Consider the following 17844-nt stretch of genomic DNA (forward strand, 5'->3'; position numbering starts at 1 on the left):
ACCATTCCATTCTTGTGGGCCGGCTAAGGGGAATTGGTGAGGGGTCTTTGGCCTGGTTTGCTAACTACCTCTCTCAAAGAGTGCAGTGTTTAACTGTGGCTGCCTCAGCCACTGCCTGTCAACAAGGGAGTACCCCAAGGCTCAATCCTAGGCCCCACACTCTTCACAATTTACATCAACAACATAGCTCAGGCAGTAGGAAGCTCTCTCATCCATTTATATGCAGATGATACAGTCTTGTACTCAGCTGGCCCCTCCCCAGATTTTGTGTTAAATGCTCTTCAACAAAGATTTCTTAGTGTCCAACAAGCTATCTCTACCCTTAACCTTGTTCTGAATGCCCCTCTTCCCACAGGTGTTATTACTACCTCTGATGGTTTAGAGCTTGAGGTAGTCACCTCATACAAGTACTTGGGAGTATGGCTAGATGGTGCACTGTCCTTCTCTCAGCACATATCAAAGATACAGGCTAAAGTTAAATCTAGTCTTGGTTTCCTCTATTGTAATCGCTCCTCTTTCACCCCAGCTGTCAAACTAACCCTGATTCAGATGACCATCCTACCCATGCTAGATTACGGAGACATAATTTATACATCGGCTGGTAAGGGTGCTCTCGAGCAGCTAATGTTCCTTACCATTCGGCCATCAGATTTGCCACCAATGCTCCTTATAGGACACATCACTGCAAGACCCACTGGTTGATGCCTATTTATACTCACTCTCCACTATCTGAGATATCTACTGCAGCCCACATCCTACACATACAACACCTGTTCTGCCAGTCACATTATGTTAAAGGTCCCCAAAGCACACATATCCCTGGGTCACTCCTCTTTTCAGTTCGCTGCAGCTAGCGACTGGAAGGTGCTGCAACAAACACTCAAACTGGACAGTTTTATTTCAATTTCTTCATTCAAAGACTCAATCATGGACACTCTTACTGACAGTTGTGGCTGCTTTGTGTGATGTATTGTTGTCTCTACCTTCTTGAACTTTGTGCTGTTGACTATGCCCAATAATGTTTGTACCATGATTTGTGCTGCTACCATGTTGTGTTGCTACCATGCTGTTGTCATGTGTTGCTGCCTTGCTATGTTGTTGTCTCAAGTCTCTCTTTATGTAGTGTTGTGTTGTCTCTAATGTTGTGATGTGTGTTTTGTCCTATATTTATATTGTATTTATTTATTTATTTTAATGCCAGGCACCCGTCCCCACAGGAGGCCTTTTTCCTTTTGGTAGGCCGTCATTGTAAATAAGAATTTGTTCTTAACTGACTTGCCTAGTTAAATAAAGGTTAAATAAATACTACAATACCCAGTTCAAAGGCACATAAATCTTGTGTCTTGCCCATTCACCCTCTGAATGGCACACATACACAATCCATGTCTCATGGCTTAACAGTCCTTCTCTAACCTGTGTCCTCCCCTCCATCTACACTGATTGAAGTGAATTTAACAAGTGACATCAATAAGGGATCATATTCACCTGGATTCACCTGGTCAGTCTGTCATGGAAAGAGCAAGTGTTCCTCGTGTTTTGTATACTCAGTGTAGTTTTATGGTTTTATATTTGTTATTATTTCAGTTTTTTATTTTAAATTTAGTTTCAGTTTTTAGACCTGATTTGCTGGTTTTTATTTAGTTTTAGTTCTATACAAATACATCTTTAGTTGTTATATTATTTTTGGTTTTAGTGTTAGGGACAGAAAGTATGTGTGGGAGCATAGGAGGGGCCATTTGTGTTATATACTGTAGTTATGTGTGATTTTTGGGATGTCTCTTCTTGCCACTGGGGCCGGGGGACAGGTGGGGGGGTCAGGTCATAGGTTACTTTAGGTTAGGTTTAAATTGTAAAGCCAATCTCGATGTAACTTGGATTTAAAATAAATGTTTACACCAATCCAATGCTTTAAAAATAATATATACACATGCCAGTGGAGGCTGCTGAGGGGAGGACGACTCATAATAAAGCCATGTGTTTGATGTATTTTATACCATTTGTAACGGATCTCGTCCTCCTCTTCTGAGGAGGAGAAGCGAGAAGGATTGGAGGACCAAAACGCAGCGTGGTAAGTGTCCATAATGTTTATTTTAAAACATAAACTGAACACTACGAAAATACAAAACAATAAACGTGAAATGAACAAAACAGTCCCATGTGGCGACAAACACTGACACGGAAGACAAACACCCACAAAACTGAAACCCAGGCTACCTAAGTATGATAGTACAAATGGTGCACACTGTAAAAAAGCCAACTTAACCAATTGCTTAATCAGCATTGTTCTGTGAGTTGGGTGGCCTTCAGAAGGACGAGACATTGAGCTAATGGGTGAATGTTTGTTCACTCAACAAACTTTGCTCACAGTGGGCTGAATGTATAAAAACTTGTTGAGTTGAATTATAATTGAATGTTTGTCTTTGGAAGGCAACACTGTATGTTGGTTCAGCTATATTTCCAAATGTGAAACAAACTCACAATCCTATAGCAGCTGGTTGCCTTACAATTGTACATTGGTTCAACTGTTTTACAGTGCAGGGAGTCAAATAAACATCTCCACTCAATCAACTCAAAGTGCAGGTGTAGTTCAACTTCAACACAGGTGGTTAGGGAGATAAAGTCAAGTTGAATTTGAAATGTGTTTATTGAGCCATACACTTGTATTACAATGATGAGCCTGGTTATCATTTTTCTAAGGAGTCGAGGAGGCCTTGTTTATCAAAACAGATCAACGATCACTCACACCGTCAAAGTAGAAGAAGAGAGGATGAGGGGGGGAGTACAATAAAGTTGACCATTGCATGTAGATTAGTTGCCCTTGACTGATATGAGGGGGAGGGGTACTCAATTGTAGACACCTTTAGTTAGTTAATGAATGCAGGGTGCATAGATGAGGGTATAAAGACAAGCAGGGAGCTATGGTTGTCTCTACCTTATAGTCACCATGTCTTTCTCAGGGAAATACCAGCTGGAGACACATGACAACTTTGAGCCTTTCATGAAGGCTATTGGTAAGTCTTGCTGTTGTATGTACATGTGTGATGTGATTAGACTTGGGGTGTTAATTTCAGATGTTGTAGTCCTTTCAGTAATGATGTTCAATGGTGATTGCTGATACAGCGGTTAATCGAGTAGCAAACAAAGCTAGCACATTAGAATCCTTGGACACTGAGCAGAAGTGATAATTAAGACTTACCATGTTTTCCTTGGAAGTTTTATTATCCTTCTGAGAACACATTCTAGGTCATTTTGAGGTTTCTGAGAAACTTGCTGAAATTCATGAATTTAATTGCATGCTCTCTTAGTTTGGGTTAACTAACTTCAAACACAGATGGGACCCATGGCTATTAATCTATTGTTCAATGGTGTCATTGTGACTCAAACCTTTGTTGTCCTTTTATCCATGGAATTACTCCACTCTGCCACCAGGATGGATTTGACATGCAATGTTTTTTTTGTAACTCATGCAAAGTGGTTCAATTTAGTCTATTCAAAGGGAACAAGCACTCATTAGAATCAGGTGTGGCCAATTATAGAGCAAGGTTAAGTGTGTGGACAAGAGGATGGAGTTTTGACGGCTGAGATCCGTGTTTTTTCTTAGAACGTTAATCATTTTAATGTTTTGAGAACATTACTTCAAATAGAATTGAGAATCTACAGAACATTATGTTGGACTACTGTTATTCCCACAGGTGAATGTTCAGGTTTGATTAACAACTTGAGAACATTCCCAATGTCAAATGAGTAACATTGCCTTAAATTAAAGGTTTGAACTTTCAGGACATGTTCTGATAAAGTAAGGAAATGTTCCTTAAATGTGCTGTTCTAAGCAGTTCTGCACATTACCAGAATGTGGTATGCAAGATTGCTCTAACAAACCTATGCCTCTCAGAACATTAAGCGCTAGCTGACGCATTTCATTTTGTTTCCATATTTTTAAATGAGTTTTGCTTCAGTAGTAATTCAGTGTTCATGTCTGATTTCACCAACTTTTTGGTGTATATAAAACACAATTCATGACTCACACTCATGCATGTAGGTCTCCCTGATGAGTTTATCCAGGAGGGCAAAGACATCAAGAGCATCTCTGAGATTGAGGAGACTGGAGACCACTTCAAGGTGACTGTCACCACGGGGACAAAGATCCTCATCAACTCCTTCACCATTGGCCAGGAGACGGAGCTCGAGTCGCCGACCGGGGAGAAGGTCAATGTGGGTGGAGCATATCACAACCCAACCATGAGTTTCATACATGTAGCCTGAGTTTCATACATGTAGCCTGGGTTTATCCATCTCCCTACATATTCCCCCCCGCCCACCCTCGTATGTGGGCTGTCTGACACCTGTTGCACACAGTCAAATGTTCTTCATATATGGCCATCTGTATTAGGCCTGATAAATTGGCGCTAGTTGACCGTGAACACGCCTAACATTAAACAGCTCTCCTGTTTTCCAGTCTGTGGTGATGAGGGAAGGTAACAAGCTGAAGGTCTCCCTGAAGGGGATCGACTCTGTCACAGAACTGGCAGATGCAAACACTCTCGTCAACGTGAGTCCGGGGCATATGGATTGGGGGGGGGTCACTAAATGATACTATTTTAGGGTTAATTTATACGGTTAAAAAAATGATTTTCTTTGCTGCCCCCTATGTTCTAATTACAGCTGAAGCCTGCTGTACTGGGGTAGAATTACTGAGTAATGATTAAATGGATCTAGTACATGCTCTTTCTCTTTTCAGACCATGACTGTAGCGGGCATTGCTTACAAGAGGATCAGCAAACGAATATGATGATCTACTGCACTGTTTGGATTAATAAAATGTGAAAGCAATTTTCTGGTCTCAAAATATTATTTACGTGGGTAGAACTTCAGGGAAATGTAGGTTCTGCAATGTAGGTTCTGCAATGAACATTTGAGTTGGAAGAATGTGACAACTCAGTGGGATTCAATACAATCGGAAAGTTCATTTAAACGGTATATGCTGCCCAACATATTTCTAAACAATTAATGTGATTACTAAAATTACATTTTAGCCCAGCAGTATATAAATTAAGGCTTTGCTTTCACTTTCTCACCAGTGTAGCTGACAAGGGGCTGAAGGTGAGGGTTATTTCCCAGTTATGGTGGGTGAGTAGTAATGACTGTATGGGTTGATTCCTCTGACAATATTTGTGACATCTCCAGGTGTATACTGTCAGGTCAGTACTTCTGCTGGTGGTTTGTTTCTTGACGCCTGCTTCATTTGGTTTGTTCCTGCTCATTTGCTAGTTCTTCAGGGACTCCTGCATGTGTATTCTCAACTCATCTCGGTCTGCAAAGCCTGGTGGGATCATGTCAGAGGCATTTCAGTCTTGCAGGTCGTGTGTTTCATGTCTTACCTCCAGATCTTTGCTGGGATGTGTGGGTTCTCTGCAGGTTGACATGCCAGTATGTCAACCCCCCCCCCTCTCGTTGCCATCCCAAGGGCAGACTTGTTCAGATGGTATAGTTTACTAACAAAGTAATAGTGATACCTTTTGTACTGTGCAAAAATAGAAACGCAACATGAAGTGTTAGTCCCATGTTTCACGTACTGATAATTCCTGGAGTTGTCCTTAAGCACAAATTGCATTTAATGGTTTACATCCCTGTTAGTGAGCATTAATCCTTTAGCCAAGATAATCCAGCCATCTGTTTTGGCATAGCAAGATACTGATTTAAAGGAATGATCATTACACAGGTCCACCTTGCGCTGGGGAGAAAAGCCACTCAAATGTTTTTTTTCTTTGTCACAGCGCCAAGGATGCCTCAAGTTCAGGGAGCGTGCAATTGGCATGCTTACTGCAGGAAGGGCCACCAGTGGTTGACAGGATTGAATGTTCATTTCTACTATTTTAAAGAACTCTACAGTGTGTCGAACCGGTCTCCCCACCGCAGACAGTGTACCCACGCCAGCCCTCCACATCTGACTTTACCTACGGGATCATCTGAGAACTGCCACCCGGGCAGCTGATGAAACTGGGTTTGCAGAACTGATGCATTTCTGCTCAAATGGTCTAATCGTCTTGCGGAAGCTCATCTGCATAGTTGTCGTCGTGACCAGGGTCTTGACCTAACTGCAGTTCGATGTCGTCGACAATTTCACTGGCACGCTGGAGAAGTGTCCTCTTCACGGGTTTATCAGCGGTTTGCTGACGTGAACAGAGTGCCCCATGTTGGCGGTGGGTTTAGGGTATGGGTGTGCAAAAGCTACAGACACACACAATTGCATTTAATCTATGGCAGTTTGAATGTGCAGAAATGCCATGACCTGGAGGATGTCGTTCAATTTATCCGCCATCACCTCATGTTTCTGCAAGAACGCAAGCCCCCATGTTGCAAGGATCTGTACACAATTCCTGGAAGCTGAAAATGTCCCAGGATTCTCAATCAGGGAAAACAATTGACAGTTGCCTCTGAGAACCATACTAGGCCGAACTCAAAAACCAACAGGAAAAACAGACTGCCCACCCAACTCACACCCTGACCATACTAAAACAGATAAAATAACAGCACTATGGTCAGAACGTGACACCATTCCAACTATTCCGCACGAGCTGGTCCTTCCCTAATGAAGGTGCCACCAACCTCCTGTGATACATGCATACATACATACAGTTGAAGTCGGAAGTTTACATACACTTAGGTTGGAGTCATTTACAAGTTTTCAAACACTCCACAAATTTCTTGTTAACAAACTATAGTTTTGGCAAGTACAACAATTGTTTACAGACAGATTATTTCACTTATAATTCACTATATCACAATTCCAGTGGGTCAGAAGTTACCATACACTAAATTGACTGTGCCTTTAAACAGCTTGGAAAATTCCAGAAAATTATGTCATGGCTTTAGAAGCTTCTAATAGGCTAATTGACATCATTTGAGTTCATTGGAGGTGTACCTGTGGATGTACTTCAAGGCCTACCTTCAAACTCAGTGCCTCTTTGCTTGACATCATGGGAAAATCAAAATAAATCAGCCAGGACCTCAGAAAAAAATTGTAGACCTCCACAAATCTGGTTCATCCTTGAGAGCAATTTCCAAACACCTGAAGGTTCCACGTTCATATGTACAAACAATAGTACTCAAGGATAAACACCATGGGACCACGCAGACGTCATATCGCTCAGGAAGGAGAGGCGTTCTTTCTCCTAGAGATAAACATACTTTGGTGCGAAAAGTGCAAATCAATCCAAGAACAACAGCAAAGGACCTTGTGAAGATGCTGGAGGAAACAGGTACAAAAGTATCTATATCCACAGTAAAACAAGTCCTATATTGACATAACCTGAAAGGCCGCTCAGCAAGGAAGAAGCCACTGCTCCAAAACCACCATAAAAAAGCCAGACTACGGTTTGCAACTGCACATGGGGACAAAGATCGTACTTTTTTGGAGAATTATGGCAGTGGGAGGCTTGCAAGCTAACAAACACCATCCCAACCATGAAGCACTGGGGTGGCAGCATCATGTTGTGGGGGTGCTTTGCTGCAGGAGGGACTGGTGCACTTCACAAAATAGATGGCATCCTGAGGGAGGAGTATTATGTGGATATATTGAAACAACATCTCAACACATCAGTCAGGAAGTTAAAGCTTGGTCGCAAATGGGTCTTCCAAATGGACAATGACCCCAAGCATACTTCCAAAGTTGTGGCAAAATGTCTTCATGACAACAAAGTCAAGGTATTGGAGTGGCCAACACAAAGCACTGACCTAAATCCTATAGAACATTTGTGGGCAGAACTGAAAAGGTGTGTGTGAGCAAGGAGGCCTACAAACCTGACTCAGTTACACCAGCTCTGTCAGGAGGAATGGGCCAAAATTCACCCAACTTATTGTGGGAAGCTTGTGGAAGTCTACCTGAAATGTTTGACCCAAGTTAAACAATTTAAAGGCAATGCTACCAGATACTAATTGAGTGTATGTAAACTTCTGACCCACTGGGAATGTGATGAAATAAATAAAAGCTGAAATAAATCATTCTCTCTACTATTATTCTCTACTATTATACTATTATTCTGACATTTCACATTCTTAAAATAAAGTGGTGATCCTAACTGTCCAAAGACAGGGAATTTTTACTAGGATTAAATGTCAGGAATTGTGAAAAACTCAGTTTAAATGTATTTGGCTAAGGTGTATGTAAACTTTCGACTTCAACTGTACATACATACCAATGGAGGCTGGTGGTGGGAGCTATAGGAGGACGGGCTCATTGTAATGGCTGGAATGGAATAATTGGAACGGTATCAAACATATAGAAACCACATTTGACTCTGTTCCATTCATTCCAGTCCAGCCATTACAATAAGCCTGTCCTCCTATAGCTCCTCCCACCAGCCTCCACTGATACATACATACAGTACATACATACATACATACATACAGTACATACAGTGGCAAGAAAAAGTATGTGAACCCTTTGTAATTAAATGGATTTCTGCATAAATTTGACCTAAAATTTGATCTTCATCTAAGTCACAACAATAGACAAACAATGTGCTTAAATCAATAACACACAAATTATTGTGTTTTTCTTGTCTACTTTGAATACATAATTTAAACAATCACAGTGTAGGTTGGAAAAAGTATGTGAACCCCTAGGCTAATGACTTCTGTAAAAGCTAATTGGAGTCAGGAGTCAACTAACCTGGAGTTGAATCAATAAGACGAGATTGGAGATTTTGGTTAGAGCTGCCCAACCCCATGAGATATTCACAAAATGTGAGTTTTCTATTCACAAGAAGCATTACCTGATGTGAACCATGCCTCGAACAAAAGAGATCTCAGAAGACCTACGATTAAGAATTGTTGCCGTGCATGAAGCTGGAAATGGTTACAAAGTATCTCTAAAAGTCAGTCCACGGCAAGATAAATTGTCTATAAATGGAGAAATTTCAGCACTGTTGCTACTCTCCCTAGGAGTGGCCGTCCTGCAAAGATGACTGCAAGAGCACAGCGCAGAATGCTCAATGAGGCTAAGAAGAATCCTAGAGTGTCAGCTAAAAACGTACAAAAATCTCTGGAAGATGCTAACATCTCTGTTGACGAGTATACAATACGTAAAACACTAATCAAGAATGGTGTTCTTGGGAGGACATCATTGAAGAAGCCACTGCTGTCCAAAAAAAAAACATTGCTGCACATCTGAAGTTTGCAAAAGAGCACCTGGATGTTCCACAGCGCTACTGGCAAAATATTCTGTGGACAAACTAAAGTTGAGTTGTTTGGAAGGAACACACAACACTATGTGTGGAGAGAAAAAAAGGCACAGCACACCAACATCAAAACCTCATCCCAGTATGGTGGAGGGAGCATCATGTTTGGGGCTGCTTTGCTGCCTCAGGGCATGGACAGCTTGCTATCATCGACGGAAAAATGAATTCCCAAGTTTATCAAGACATTTTGCAGGAGGCAATATGTCTGCCAATTGAAGCTCAACAGAAGTTAGGTGATGCAACTAGACAACAACCCAAAGACAGAAGTAAATCAACAACAGAATGGCTTGAACAGAAGAAAATACCCCTTCTGGAGTGGCCCAGTCAGTTCTGACCTCAACCCGATTGAGATGCTGTAGCTTGACCTCCAGTGAGCGGTTCACACCAGACATCCCAAGAGTATTGTGGAACTGAAACAGTTTTGAAAAGAGGAATAGACCAACATTCCTCCTGAACGTTGTGCAGGTCTGATCTGCAACTACAGAAAACATTTGGTGAAGGTTATTGCCGCCAAAGGAGGGTCAACCTGTAATTAAATCCAAGGGTTCACATACTTTTTCCAACCTGTACTGTGAATGTTTACAATGTGTGTTCAATAAAGACATGACATTTTTTAATTGTTTGTATGTTCTTAGTTTAAGCAGACTATGTTTGTCTATTGTTGTGACTTAGATGAAGATCAGATAACATTTTATGACCAATTTATGCAGAAATCCAGGTAATTCTAAAGGGTTCACATAATTTTTCTTCCCACTGTACTTACATATACCATACAGGCTTATACTACAGACTTGTGTTTTGACCTGACAGTAAGAAAAATCTAGTTTTTCCCCCGCTGTTAGCTAGTGATAGCTAATGTAAAAAAAACTAAAACTGAACATAATTCATGATGATTTTATTTTTGAAGTCAAAGATAATAATTTAAGTATAGTTTTGTTAATAATTTTATTTCCGTTTACAAAAAATATAAGAATTGAAGCTTACCAGTCAAGGCCATGTCAATATCAGCAGTTTTCTGGCAGGAAAACCAGCATCCACCTTTATAATATGTGCTATTTAGAAGAGGCTTTTTTACATTTTAGTCATTTAGCAGACACTCTTATCCAGAACGACTTACAGCAGTGAGTGCATATATTTTCCGTACTGGTCCCCCTTGACAATCAAGCACAACTCTGGCCTCACAAGTGCCATGCTCTACCAACTGAGCCATATGGGACCCAAAGCAACTTACAGACATGCCTATATTTATTTTAGGTAGGGAAGAGTGGGGTAAATTTAGCCATTTTTTTACATTCAGCATAACTCGGTCAATCAATCAATCAAATGTATTTATAAAGCCCTTCTTACATCAGCTGCTGTCACAAAGTGCTGTACAGAAACCAAGCCTAAAACCCCAAACAGCAAGCAATGCAGGTGTAGAAGCACAGTGGCTAGGAAAAACTCCCTAGAAAGGTCAGAACCTAGGAAGAAACCTAGAGAGGAACCAGGCTATGAGGGGTGGCCAGTCCTCTTCTGGCTGTGCCGGGTGGAGATTATAACAGAACATGGCCAAGATGTTCAAATGTTCATAGATGACCAGCAGGGTCAAATAATAATAATCACAGTGGTTGTCGAGGGTGCAACAGGTCAGCACCTCAGGAGTAAATATCAGTTGGCTTTTCATAGCCGATCATTCAGAGTATCTCTGCCGCTCCTGCTGTCTCTATAGAGTTGAAAACAGCAGGTCTGGGACAGGTAGCACGTCCAGTGAACAGGTCAGGGTACCATAACCACAGGCAGAACAGTTGAAACTGGAGCAGCAGCACGGCCAGGTGGACTGGGGACAGCAAGGAGTCATCAGGCCAGGTAGTCCTGGGGCATGGTCCTAGGGCTCAGGTCCTCCGAGAGAGAGAAAGAAAGAAATAAAGAAAGAAAGAAAGAAAGAAAGAGAGGAAAAGTGAAAAAAAAGAGAGAAAGAGAGAGAATACTTAAATTCACACTGGACACCGGATAAGACAGGAGAAATAATCCAGATATAACAGACTGACCCTAGCCCCCCGACACATAAACTACTGACGATAAGCCATCTGGTTAACATTAGCCTACTACATCTAGTCCAAATCCCTATCTCCATCCATGGCTAATTTAGGAAAGGGCCCATTTTAGCTAGCTAGCCACCAGAGGACAATGACACAACGAGATGCAACAATTCAACAAGCTTGGCTTCCCTTGGCAACCATGAATACACACCACAGGTCAAGGGAAATATAGTATTCTTTCTAACAAAGATATGAACATATAGTTAAGGATGTTGTGTATTCCTGGAAATAATCAGAATTCATGTAAACATTAAAGGTTTGAAAGTATAGCTTGTCCAAAAAAAAGTGGTTCCTTAGCATAACTTAAACTTCCAACTTCGACTATATATATATATATATATATATATATATATATATATATATATATATATAAAACAAGCACCAACGTAAAAATGCCAAGGCCACTCCAGTATGTGTAGACTATCCCTAGTGCATAGCAGAGAAGGCTCTCTGCAGGTCTATATCTATCATTATGGGTTAAGTTGAGTCATGGGACAGAGTAAATTAAGCTGCTTACACATTTTTTTAACTTAATGAAGTATTAAAATTACCGTTTAAAACCATTTCCCAAACACAATTCAATGCAATCACAATGCTTTTTTGCCTTTAATACTTTTAAGCAACTTTTAACACAGGCTTAACAAATAACAAACCCAAACTTTTTGGAAACACTTAACATAGGCAGGACCCTGTTCCCCAGTCATAATTATTATTTTTTAACCTAATTTGCTTTCCACTTTTCCCATGTGGATTCTTACTTCACAGACTCCATGAAATGATTACCTTTTCCTAAATATTTGTTAAAATTATTACTTTTGTGTTTGATTCCCTAGAAACAATGGTGGCTCAATTTACACCAATCTCCCCTAGATGCCATTATCTAATAAATCTGTCAAGGTACTGCTGCTATTCTGATGTAAACCTATCTTGCCACATCGAAACAATTAACCATTTAGAATTAAGAAAAATACTTTAAATCATAGCAGAGAAGCTGTAAGAACAGCTTTAACATTGTAGGCCTATCTGCATTTGGCATCATAGTGCCATACTCAGAGCCATTTTATGGCACAAGGTAGTAGCAATCGTGAAAACAGTTGACGAAGTGAAATTTGTCCCTCTTCTCTTTCCTTACATTAGCTAGCTAGCTAGTAGTCAGTGTTTTGGTTAAATGCATGCCAAAGTGGTCCCTCCAGAGAAAAGCTCAAGTGATTGTATCTTCATATATTTCAGACAGTTCGTGTGAGCTCTTCTACGAGAACATTAGCAGGAAGCACGGTAAACTCAGATAGCTTGATAGCCAACTTTCTGCAAGAAGTTGACGTTAGACCGGTTTCTGTAAACAAAACCTAGCTAGCTAGCTAGCGAACGTTCGCTGGCAATTAAGCAACCAACGTTAGCCAGAGAGACCCCATCGTCGGGTCTATGGCTAGGAAACAACCAATGAAGTACTACCTAACTAGTTAGTTATCTTTAGAGATGAAAGGGCCAACATAAATTACAGAATATTGTCATTAGTCGACCGTTTGTATGTGGAATAGGCTATAATGTGTTCAAATGCTATTATGTAGCTAGCATATATGCCTCTGTAGCGCTATCTAGCTAGCTAACGTGTCTGTTGTGTTGTGGAAGAATAGCAAGGCTAACTGAACATGACTATATAACTCCAGATAGGCTACTGAATGGCATAATTGTATATATTTTTTCTGTACTGTTATGGCCTTTTTCTTTGTGTTCCATTAGAATGTAGTGTCATCCTCCTTACGATTTATTGGATGTAACATAGTGCTATGAGTTATATATTGCTTCCCAAGAGATTGCCTACTTGATTCAAGGAAACAATCGTTGTAAATTAATGTGAAACTAAATAAAAGTGCCCCTTTCTAGGACGAGGTCATCTGACCGCTCACAGTGGAGAGAGGTCAAGGGTTATTGCAATTCTGAAGAGAAACAATTTCGTTCAGTTTGTAGCTATTACTGCCTGTATAGAACTTCATTGTGTGTTTATGATTCACAACACACTGGCCTTACTCTTCCCCTTGTCACTGTAAGAAATATTTGCTGTGTAGATGTCTTTTTTTTTACACTGAACAAGAATTTACCTTTAGGGACAATAAATATCTAGGCAATTGAATGGAATTATTCATCATCTCTGTCATCCACACACGTGCTGCCCTGTGTGATCAGTAGGGTTGGCACTTGTTTTGCTACGCCTGGTTTAGACTGTTGTCTGAAAGATTTTCATAATTCCACCGAGTAAGTTGGTAACCCTTATGAGGAGAGCAATCTCTAGTGTAGAAGTTAATGTTGATTTTAGTTTTTTTTTTTTTCAGCAAGTGTGAAGACCATGGTGGTGAATCTCTGCCTGCCACATTTCAAGACCACCATCCAGTGTGACAAGGTACAAAACATTTTACATTGCGTTAGGATTGTATGGACCGGAGCTGACATTATCCCCCCTTCCATGGGTTGTTTTCTAGCGTTGGTTCAACGTGTCAGCTAACAATCTGAACAAAGGTTGTATGCTTTATTTAAAAAAATAAAAATGTGATTTAACGTTTCTTCTAAGTAAAACATCTAAAATGAGCATTCTTATTGGAAAAGTTCAGATACTTGCTTTCCTCCTGGGTGCGAACCTGGCATCCAACTGAAAAAGCCACCTTTCCTTTTTGTCTCGTCTCCCCCTCTTGTCTTTCTTTAATACATCTGTGGTCATGTTCTGTCTTCTGGGTTTTATGGAGACGAGGAGGAAAAAGAGCTAGGGAGAGAGATGTGCGCTAGAATGAGAGGAAGAGGTTGGGAGGAGAGGGACAAGTGTGGGAGGTTGAATCACAGCTGACCTTGCTCTGTTCCTCGCTTTGTATTATAGGCTGAATGATACTCTCTTGGCTAGTCCTTATTATTCTTCTGGGAGTGAATCTTCAACCTTTTCTCTTTTACCTCTCCCTCTCTCCTTTCATTCTCCACCTCTTTGCCCTTCCTGTCTCTTTCCCTTACCTCACTTTACCCCTCATAACTTATCTCTTCAACCCTACCTATCTCCTTCTCCTCCTCCTTTCCATCCCTCTCCACTTCCTCACTCTTCACCCTCCTCTCTACTTTTCCCACTCTCCCTCATCTAGCTGTGTGCAGATGGGTATGACGTCACCAACCTCCTATCGGCCGACCCAACTGTCCGGAGGCGGGGTTTTAAGCTGGAGTACTTCCTTCGGCCACCCGTTCAGGTGAGCTTACGCTCTAGAATATTTAGAGGTTAATCTTAGGACATCACTGTCTTATTCATCATCTCTTTCTAGAGAAGTGGTCATTTTGGGCGTGTTTCTGTCTAATCTTCCCTTTATCTGACCCTAGGTGACACTGCAGTTTGGTTTCCAGGTGGAAGTGTGTCGGGTGGATGTGGAGCTGTGGCCCTGGGGGATGGACCGTGGACAGGCCTGCAAGAGGCTGGAGATCAGCACCAGCTCTGATCCCCCACTCCCTCACAACCACAGCCTAGAGCAGGGCCAAAGTCAGGTCCAACAAGGCCAAGAGAAGGGCCAGCAATGGGATCAAGCCAAGTCCCAATTCAAAGGCCACCAATGGAGCCTCCAGGCCCAACAGTGGAGCCTACAAAGCCAGGAGAAGAGCCAGCAATGGGCCCAACGTGGCCAAACTCAGAGTCACACAGACACCAGCCAGGGGGATTTCCGCCTAGTGGGACGCTGTGAACTAAGAGAAGAGACCCATGTCAGTTTCTCCCATCCCTGTTTCCGCCCGCGCCCTCCCTTTCCCTCCCTGCCACCGCCCCCCCGAGAGGGGTGTAGACAAGAGGAGCTGTGGAGCAGGGGGCCGCTCTCACTAGGCTCTGTGAAGCAGCTCCGTGTGTCAGTGCCGTATGGTGCGGGTGCCTCCGCGATGGGGCTCAAGGCACTGGCAGTGTGGGGGCTGCCTTCTCGCTGCTGCCCTCCAGAGGAGGCGGAGAGGGTGAGAATAGCACATGAGAATGCTAGCCTGAGACCAGCGCCACAGCTTAGCCACTTGGCATCAGCGCAGTCTCCACCTGTCGTTCAACCACAGCCACTGTCACAGACGACAACAGCAACTAGGTAAAGTGTGTATTAAATGCTGACTGTTTTCAACACAATATATGATGCAAGGTGAATTGTAATTCTGTTCCACAAGCCAAAGGCAAGATCTCTGGGACGATAATAATGTTCTGTATTTTTTTCGATCCAACCCCCCTCCCAGCCTCCTGCAGGTCCCTGAGGATTTCCTGGACCCCCTGACCCAGGAAGTGATGCTGCTCCCTATGCTGCTGCCCAGCGGAGTGTCTGTGGACAGCTCCACTCTGGAGGAGTACCAGAGGAGGGAAGCCACCTGGGGTCGTGTCCCCAACGACCCCTTCACCGGTGTCCCCTTCATCCCTGAGGCACAGGCCCTCCCCAACCCCCACCTGAAGAGCCGCATCGACCGCTTCCTGCTTCAGACAGGGTTAGAGGTCAGGGAGGGGATGGTGGGGAGGCAGGTCCAGGGGGAGAGTCCGCACACCTCCAGGCTCATACCCCCAGAGAGGACTGGGGACAGTGGGGACTCTGCTGTCACTACTGCTGCTGCTGCTATAGAGTCAGCCAACCACCAGGGTGCACTTAGCAGAAACAGTGGGACACTCACACAGACTACCCAAAAATGTGCAGAAAGTGTAAATACTGAGAGGAGCCACTCTACACAGCAAAGGGGAACCGGAGCTTTTAACAACAGGGTGAAGAATGGGAAGGACCGGTGTGCTGGTAAAGTTGGTCATAAAGAAGGGGTAGTGGATAGAGTGAGTCCCCAGGATATAGGGCCAGATTTGGGGAGTAGGAGGAAGAGAGAGCTGGAGGTTTGGGCCACTCTGATCCGCTCTAAGGGAAAGGGTGAGCCCACCGCGGCCAAAGCAGCCTCTGCTAGTGCTGGTCACGCCAAGGAGCTACTTCCTGACTCGAAAAGACTAAGAACAGACACAAACTCCACTATCTCCACAGGTAAGTGGTAAACTGGTGTAGACAATTCAAAAAGCTTGAGAGCAAAACATCAAGGCATTCATTCTCTTGCTAGTTCAAAGGCCTTTATTGAAGGTTGGATCTATCAAATATTTGAATGTGTCACTCATGAGAGTTGCTGTGTTATTCCTTTTGTTCTAGCCACCGTTCCCAGCAGTAGCTCCCATGAGCATTGTTCGTCTGCCAGTCTAGACCATGAGCAGCGTTTGTCTGCCAGTCTAGACCAGGCCCTTCTCTCAGCCCTGCAGGGTCGACCCTCCTTTACCTCCTACACCTCCCAAACCCCCCAGGTCCAACACAAACACACAGACACACCCGCTGACACCCCAACAGGTAGGAGCAGCGGCTAGTGGCTGGTATGAATATGGCTAAGATGTATCTTTTCCTCGAAGTAATCACTGATCTGACAAGGAAAAACAATTCAGTGGAATCCTGTTTTTTCTCTTCTCCAATCCCGTTCAGAAAAGTGATTACTTCAATTAAAATGGCTGTAATGCTTTTATAAGGTTTTCCATCAACTTCAGGGTGGAGAGTACGAATGAATGACGGAGAAAAGTATTGAGTTGACTAGTCATTAGTTGAACAAGTTAGATGGTTAAGTAGTGGGATGTTGCCTAGTTACCAGGGAGAAAGACACTTAAAACATAGAGAGGCAGTCCAACGGCAGGATTTTCAGGCCTACTACACTGTACCAAGGTCTTTCAGTTTGTTATTTTCACCTCCAGTATGTGTGCAGAGATGGGTCAAGATGGGTCTTTCTTTATACTGGATCCTCTGTGACTTGCCATTAAAGCGTTATTTCCATTGCTGTAATTCCTGTAGTTTGTTGATAGCCTTTTTTCAATAATGTTTCAGTTGATGGAGAGTGAATACAGTGGTCTGTGAGAGAGAAAATACAAACGGAACAGATACTCATTCAAGGTTATATGTACTGCTCAATACGTGTTCTCTTTCTCTCCTTCACCCTCTATATAGCTTTTCCTATTTCTCTCCTTCCCCCCCTTCTCTCTCCCCTTCCCTTTCTCTCTCTCCCAGGTGAGAACAGGTGTGGTTCATGTTCCTGCTCTCTGTCCGTCTACTCGACCTCTCCGTCAGCATACCGCCTGCCCTGTGGTCACTTCCTGTGCCGCCCCTGCCTACACAGGAAGTCCCGCCCACTTGTCACCACAGCAATGCCCAATCACATCCTATGTCCCACCTGCAATATCCCTGCCTCTTCCAGTAACATCACACGCGTGCATCACTGAATGAAAAAAATTGTGGCATTAACCACTGAACAACCCTACTCACTGAAAACATGTGTGTTGTTAACCACCACCGGACTCCCACTCACTGTACATGCCTGTGCTCTTCACTGCAAATGTGAGGGGTGGACATTGGAGGAAACAGATTACAATGGGACTCTTTATTATCCCTTGGGCCTTGATAAACAAATACAACTGTCTTGTGCTGCCCCTCTACCCCACTCCCCAACAGAAGTCATTAAAACGTTTACAGACTAAACTTCTTAAA

At 42.8% G+C, this 17844-nt stretch overlaps 2 protein-coding genes across 2 annotated transcripts; both read left to right on the top strand.

Annotated features, from left to right (window-relative positions):
- The first annotated feature begins 2897 nt into the window (after window positions 1–2897).
- Window positions 2898–4830, top strand: LOC115111069 (fatty acid-binding protein, liver-type-like). Its single transcript, XM_029636953.2, has 4 exons — window positions 2898–3011; window positions 4040–4212; window positions 4457–4549; window positions 4739–4830. The coding sequence occupies exons 1-4, from the start codon at window positions 2945–2947 to the stop codon at window positions 4787–4789; spliced, it is 384 nt and encodes a 127-aa protein (XP_029492813.1). The 5' UTR covers window positions 2898–2944; the 3' UTR covers window positions 4790–4830.
- Window positions 4831–12446: 7616 nt separating this feature from the next.
- LOC115111859 (RING finger protein 37-like) lies at window positions 12447–17844 on the top strand. Its single transcript, XM_065011701.1, has 7 exons — window positions 12447–12592; window positions 13648–13715; window positions 14437–14538; window positions 14666–15399; window positions 15542–16314; window positions 16474–16665; window positions 17308–17844. The coding sequence occupies exons 1-7, from the start codon at window positions 12490–12492 to the stop codon at window positions 17577–17579; spliced, it is 2244 nt and encodes a 747-aa protein (XP_064867773.1). The 5' UTR covers window positions 12447–12489; the 3' UTR covers window positions 17580–17844.

Source organism: Oncorhynchus nerka, linkage group LG27 (assembly GCF_034236695.1).
Source record: "Oncorhynchus nerka isolate Pitt River linkage group LG27, Oner_Uvic_2.0, whole genome shotgun sequence".
In the NCBI taxonomy this organism is placed as follows: Eukaryota; Metazoa; Chordata; class Actinopteri; order Salmoniformes; family Salmonidae; genus Oncorhynchus; species Oncorhynchus nerka.